The sequence below is a fragment of the Bombyx mori genome, chromosome 3 (assembly GCF_030269925.1).
Source record: "Bombyx mori chromosome 3, ASM3026992v2".
In the NCBI taxonomy this organism is placed as follows: Eukaryota; Metazoa; Arthropoda; class Insecta; order Lepidoptera; family Bombycidae; genus Bombyx; species Bombyx mori.
The window spans coordinates 10,258,025-10,264,964 of record NC_085109.1 but is presented as its reverse complement, the minus strand read 5'-3'; the positions used below and the strand labels follow the sequence as shown (position 1 = coordinate 10,264,964).

Sequence of the window (6,940 nt, the reverse complement as noted above, 5' to 3'; positions counted from 1 at the left end):
ATTACTCTATGACAGGTACGTTGTAGTATAATAAAACGTTCAAAGAGAGGCCCCCCTCCCCCTGACCTCGCGCTTGTGCGCCTCGCAGTGATGTCAACGGACCGCTACCGATTTTAGTAAGACTTGAACTGCAGGGGAGACTACACGCGTCTATTTTACAGACTTTAAATCCAATTATACTTTTAAAATGCCGTCTTGTGTTATGAGATACTGTAGGAGCCATTCAAGAAAATCGAATAGAGGTAGTGGAGTATCATTTCATCGGTAAGTTAATGAAATATTTACTAAAACAAATAACAATACAAACGTTATGAAAACAGAGCGCGGCGCGGCGGCGACTGGCCGTCCTCGCTTGCTCACAAACCATAGACTAACCATATACGTAATAATTCAGATGTGTCAAACGGAATTCACTTTATTTTAATTCAATGTTTTTAATTCGTATAATTAGTATTTCAGGGAAGTTCATTTCGATTAATGACTGTATTATAGGCAACGTTACAACTGTACATTATTAAAAAAATAATTGAAACATTACTACTACTCACGTGCTATTTATCAACTAGTCATATACGGTTTATCTATTGTACGTGTCGTTTACCTGTTTCAAGTTGAATGAGAACAAACTGAGTTGTGGACAAGAAATATATAAAATTATTTTTCCCATACGCCTTAAGTTTTTTTTTAAACATGCTAATCTAACAGGAGCGAGATATTCGATGGTATTGAAATGAATGAATGGTTTTTAAATACATTTCATCTTTGTTTGGTTATGCTTTGTTATGTTCCAAATTAACTTATTGAATATTCTAATCCATGGATTGCAATGTTTTTCCTGTAATAGTTCATATGAATTAGCGTATTAGGTAAAGTATCTACTTATTATCGACACAAAATTCATAACTTTAGAACAACATAGTATAATTGAAACAGTAATCTGGGATGTCTATGACACAGTTTTTAATCGTGATAAACAGTTATATTAATTATTATGAATGAATACATTTACATCAGTAAATTAGTAGTAGGAACATTAAATTATTTACTTTACAAATAAATCAATTATTATTTTTATTTATTATGCGCAATTTTATAATAATATATTTATTGAAATTCGTTTGGTACATAAACTTTTGTTACATTTTGAAGGTTCCTCAAACCGGATCAGAAGAATAGAGATTTATGGATACAATTCGTTCGAAATGACAGAAGAGAAGAGACGTGGTATCCATCGGATCATTCCTGCGTTTGCTCGTTACATTTCAAAGAAGAAGACAAATACGTATCGGATAATGGAAGGATATTTTTAAAACCCAACGCTGTACCAAGCTTAAACGTAAGAAAACATTCGTCATATTTTAATTTAATTTAATTTAAAATGACTTGTAGTGTGCCTTAGGAATTACCTTATTTTTATTGCTTATATGGGTGGACGAGCTCACAGCCCACCTGGTGTTAAGTGGTTACTGGAGCCCATAGACATTCAAAACGTAAATGCGCCACCCACCTTGAGATATAAGTTCTAAGGTCTCAAGTATAGTTACAACGGCTGCCCCACCCTTCAAACCGAAACGCATTACTGCTTCACGGCAGAAATAGGCAGGGTGGTGGTATCTACCCGTGCGGACTCACAAGAGGTCCTACCACCAGTAAAAATACTTTATACTTTATCACGTCATATTGCTCCATTATAGTCCTTCTATACTTCACTAAGTTAGTTAGAAGCCACGGCTTATCTGATGCTGACTAGTGATTACCCAAGCCCAGGCCTAATAGCGGGGATGTCACTCCGCAACATGAGACATAAGATTTAATTTCCGAATATTGGTATACCATGCTTCAAATCGGACCCGTGAGTGCTTTGCTGCATGAACAGTTAGTGGGTACTCATCATGTAGGTCAATAACATGCCTTACCACCTAAGGTAGAAACAAGGAGATTTCGAAGTACATCATTAGATAGGAAATTAATTGAGTACTAGGGAAGTAGTAGTAGTAGAAGCTCGGCTAGCTATCACTAGTTTAGTTCTGATTAGTTATGAGACAGTCCACAAATAAATAATTCCAAAAAAATTCCAGTCCAATCCAGTGAAGCCAGAATTTGTCAATCGCGATCCTGTTACAATACCAAATGCAGATCCAAACGTTATACACGTTCCTGAATCAATAACGGATCCATTAGCCGAGTCCTTGGAGCCATTAGTCGAACCAGAAGTTAGTAATGCAGTCACCTCCGCGGAATTCTACTTGAGAAAACGTTTGTTCACCGAAATGAAAGCAAAGAAACATCTCTCGAACAGCCTGAAGCAAGTTCGACGCCAAAACAGATACTTGACCGAAAAATGTAAAACATACCAGCAGATGATAGAGACTTTGAAACAAGAGATCGAAATGAAATACGCTAATATGACGGTCAAACCAGAACCCGCCGACGACTAACGCAGACGTATGACGAAAAATCGATACGTTTTCAATTCGATGTCTCAATTCGATAAGAGGAAAACAAAGAACGTAGGTAATCGAAAGCAGCGCGTATCGAATGGGTACTATTTACGTAATAAATCGCATCATTTGTCGCCGCACTAATGTTGGCTGTTTATTGAACAAATTGCCCGGGGCCAGATCAGCGCTGACGTTTAAATCATTCTTAATGGAGCACGTTTCCAAAAGCAACGCGTAGAGATCTGTACCACAGACTTGAGAATATCGAGTAATTCTCAGAAATAAAAAAATTGACATTTTTATAAGGATGCACTATTAAAAACTCAAATAAATTTGATCTAATTTTGGAAGTATTGTTTTATTATAATAAGTTAAATATCTGCTCTATATTAAATGCTAAAAAATATAGCAGTGTGGATGTCGCCATCATAGAATACGAGATATTTGGCAGATGCCTGAACCTCTCTCACGATATCTTCGAGATAAGCTTGCACAAATTACATGTCTACGGAGCAATTTCGCCAGCCCGGTGGAAGACCTTCCATTTGTTGAAATAAAAAATATAAGTAAGTAGGATGTTCTATGATAGACATCCGCTACAAGAGTACGACTGTCTTAAATAATCCTATTATATTATTGTTGTTCCGCTTTTACCATTATGTTATTCAATTCTAAATTCTAACCTAAGGTGGCTCACGATTTTGAGGAAGAAAATTGTTATTAAGAGCACAAAGCCGTTAAATTATAATTACAGTGTGACACTTTCAGGCAAAGAGATGTGGACAACACTATCGTACCTACGTTTTAGTTAGGTTAGTTCTGAATTTATAATAGCTATGTATAAGCACAATATCTCAATTCTTTACGATAACATGCGCTTACAAACGTCATATAACGGGTGTAAATATAAAAGATAACTATCGTACGTATTAAGTGGTATGGCCTCTCGACTTTAGATATTGTTATAATTAAATTGTATAGGGCTTTAAGATAGGGATTCGAAGGGCCTTTACCGCGGATACATATCGAAAATACAAAATACAAAAATGTGAGGTTTGTTGTCTTTCACAACACTCTTATTAGCTATACATTTTCAGCCCAAAACGATACCATCTCATCTCTTTCAATGGATGTCGTAAACGACTAATGGATTCAAAGTATAATAGGCAGCTTCGATATGGAGATTGCTAACCCGTAGGTATTTACTGGTAGTAGGGCATCTACTGCCTTTTTTGTCGTGACGCAATCATACCTTCCGGTTTGGAGGGTGGGAGAACCGTTAGACAATTCAAATTGAGATTCGACCTCATGCCCGTTCTTTTTTAACTAGTTGGGCCGTGCGTTCGTTCAGACCGTTAAGACCTCTTCAAAAGCCGTTACAATTAGGACAATATTGTAAGCGCTCGTAAAACACTATGGTGGAATTTTCATTTCGGACTTGGATAGTACATGGGTCCTCGTCGATCTCGTCGATTACGATGAAGAGTTCGACGAGCGAACTAACCCATAGACACAGCCCAGTGAGTTTCTCGCCGGATCTTCTCATTGGGTCGCGATTCCTATCCCGTGGTAGATTCTGCGAAGCATTGCTCTTACTAGGGCTAGTGTTAGTAAATTCTTTTAGGTTGAGCCCGCGAGCTTATCTATCCGTCCGGGCGTAGCTGGGATACCACTTAGGCGACCAGCTAATAGGTAGGGCTAAAACACGGCTAAAATTATCTTTGGTAAACCCACTACGCACGAACACTGTGACACGGATGGAACACTGAAGGAATCCCTCGATAATTGAATTACTTAAACCCATAAATCCAGGGGAGGTTTTATTTAATAAACGATATGGTGAATATTACGGGCAATGATCGTAAACATGGATATCACGTATGACCGCTACCTCATCCGGGCTAATACTGAAGAAAGTTTTATTGATATCAATGAACTTTCCTTGTTAACGACCGTGCACAATGTAATTTCAAAAGCATAAAACGGGTGTCCAATGTGAGGGGTAATTCGTAAACTCGACCGCAATCGTGCACATTTTGAACGAAGGCGACTAATTAAAATTAAAAGTACTTTTACAGCTTACTATCGCGTTTATTATTGTCATTACATTATTACAGACGTTCGACTTTACTGCTATAAAAAACTGAATAAAACAGACGTGCTTAAACCGTAAATATTTACGGTTTTAATTGAATATGCAATTTCGAAAAGGGCACATGTCGCATATTTTGTTAAATACGTTTTTTCATATAGTAGTCGTAGTTTTGAGGCTTACCTACACCCATTTTATAATCATTCCAGTAATTTTCAATTGCTAATTAACACTAAAAAGTTAATATTTTAAATTTTACACTGCTTTAAAAAATAATTAGTTTTTTTTCATTTCCTGAACATTTTCAGAGATGTGCCCTTTTAGAAATTGCATATTCAATTATATCTTCGTCTCGCAAAAGCCGAAGAGAATACGACCATATAGTTATCAAGTAATATTCAGTAAACTTACGAATTGAGAGCTCCTTTATAGTCAAACGAGAATGCTACAAACTGCCAGCTAGAAATTTGGAGCGAAACAGCGAACCCGATTAACGATTTTTTTTAAATCCCTTGATTCTTTTCAGGATATTAGTGAGTCCGTGATCCATTTGCAAAACTCTGAAGTAAATCGGAAGTTTTGAAGTCTGTGAAAATGACGTTCTAAGATTCCATTACATACATACCAATATAATAAAGGTGTGTTAAAAACAATTCTCAATTCTCTACCACACGTAACCACGTAATTAATCCTTTGGTCTACCTATTCTAAAATGAGGTGAATGATTTCAATGTACGTTCAAATTATCATGAAGTCCGTCAAATCGTCATCGGTTTTTTTGCCGATAACAATTGCGACAGTTTCGTAATAGCCCCCCCAGGCCTCTTGTATAAATTTATAACGCCCTAAACGCATTATTACCAGTTTAACGATCATATAACAATGTGTTTTACGATTCATTTGTTTCAATGCATCGGCTGTCGACCGTGATTGCAGGATGGGGACTTACAACGCTGAAAGTTGCGGTCAATTCAATTTTTTTTTTATTGCTTAGATGGTTGGACGAGCTGGCAGCCCACCTGATATTAAGTGGTTACTGGAGCCCATAGACATCTACAACGTAAATGCGCCACCCACCTTGAGATATAAGTTCTAAGGTCTCAGTATAGTTACAACGGCTGCCCCACCCTTCAAACCGAAACGCATTACTGCTTCACGGCAGAAATAGGCGGGGCGGTGGTATCTACGCGTGCGGACTCGCAAGAGGTCCTACCACCAGTATAAAACCAGTATAAAATTTGCCGGGGATCGCAATTAATTTTATTGTATCTCGAGATACTCGAATTAACGTCAATCATTACTGACATGCTGGGATAATTCGGCATATTAATTGATAAATAAGCAACTCGATTGCTTTGACAATGTTAAGATGCCACTAAAATAGTATTATTTGATCGGTAAGCGGTGGTTTACTAATCTTGGAGCCTCACATTTGCTATTCGATTCGTGATAATAAATCTAGGCTATTCCATTAGCTAAGGATACGCATTATTTCTAAATCATTTTCTAGTGGGAAATGCTAATTCAATTTTTTTCTTGCAACTAATCCGAATTAATGTGACATGGGGTCAGACTAGCTACGAAGCAATGAAAATGCTAATAAAATAAGTGCGTAATAGGCTAAAATTACAGTGGGAGATGATTACTGCGTAATAATGAAATGATTGAAAACAAAAAATAAATAAAATATAACCAAAGATGAACTAGTAAATACATGTGTAAAATAATAACAGATGTTGTCTGATTTGTAAATAAATAACTGAATGTCAATGTTTAGGAAATATTTTCATAGGAATACCCATAGGTGACTGACCTCGTCGAAACCTACAGCAATCGATTATATTCGATTCGACTCGATTATCGAAATCGAGAATATGATCTTGTGTCTAAACTACCGATTATATTTGAATATATTTTCATAAGCGGCCTTGAAACACTACTCTATATACGAGGTTCGACTTATGGCGGCGGTGCCGTTCTTAGTTCGTGCTTGTTCCATAGATTCCTGGGACCACATGGATGGCGATCATTCATTCTGGAGCAATATAAAACAGGTTGAATATCAGATCCGTTTACATAGCATCAAGTGTGGCCTTAAATATGCCAGAAAAACATTATTAAACCATTTCGACAAAGGAACATTACTTTTTATGATAGAAAATACAAAAATGACAGTTAAATACGAACCCTCGAAAAGGCGTTGTATTCCGTGTGCGTAAGATTCATTTGGTAGTGTTGCAGAATGAGATTAGTCCGATATTAACTCGTAAGTCGAGTGTGATAAAATTAAATATTTCACTATTATTCAGCTCGTTTGTCGAGTAGCCGGCAATAAAATACACGTAAGTGGTTAACAAGTAGTCGGCACAAGCGATTTTATTCATTTATTAGTTACATGTAAATTTCT

The 6,940-nt window shown here is 36.8% G+C and overlaps 2 protein-coding genes and 1 long non-coding RNA gene across 3 annotated transcripts in view; 2 read left to right on the top strand and 1 right to left on the bottom strand.

Moving 5' to 3' along the window:
* LOC100302603 (enhancer of split mbeta-2) overlaps positions 1–6,940 on the bottom strand; it is a 261,515-nt gene that overhangs the window by 55,079 nt on the left and 199,496 nt on the right. The window lies entirely within an intron of this gene.
* LOC134201507 (uncharacterized) overlaps positions 1–6,940 on the top strand; it is a 45,874-nt gene that overhangs the window by 14,415 nt on the left and 24,519 nt on the right. The window lies entirely within an intron of this gene.
* On the top strand, positions 3–2,791 carry LOC101741784 (uncharacterized). The gene is made up of 3 exons (XM_004931668.5): positions 3–264; positions 1,150–1,336; positions 2,079–2,791. The coding sequence occupies exons 1-3, from the start codon at positions 188–190 to the stop codon at positions 2,436–2,438; spliced, it is 624 nt and encodes a 207-aa protein (XP_004931725.1). The 5' UTR covers positions 3–187; the 3' UTR covers positions 2,439–2,791.

Bases quoted from the DNA above. Each gene is read 5' to 3' on its own strand.
- LOC101741784 (XM_004931668.5), top strand. From the start codon at position 188: ATGCCGTCTTGTGTTATGAGATACTGTAGGAGCCATTCAAGAAAATCG. The intron at 265-1,149 runs GTAAGTTAATGA...TACATTTTGAAG, and splicing joins AGTGGAGTATCATTTCATCG to GTTCCTCAAACCGGATCAGA. The intron at 1,337-2,078 runs GTAAGAAAACAT...AAAAAATTCCAG, and splicing joins ACGCTGTACCAAGCTTAAAC to TCCAATCCAGTGAAGCCAGA.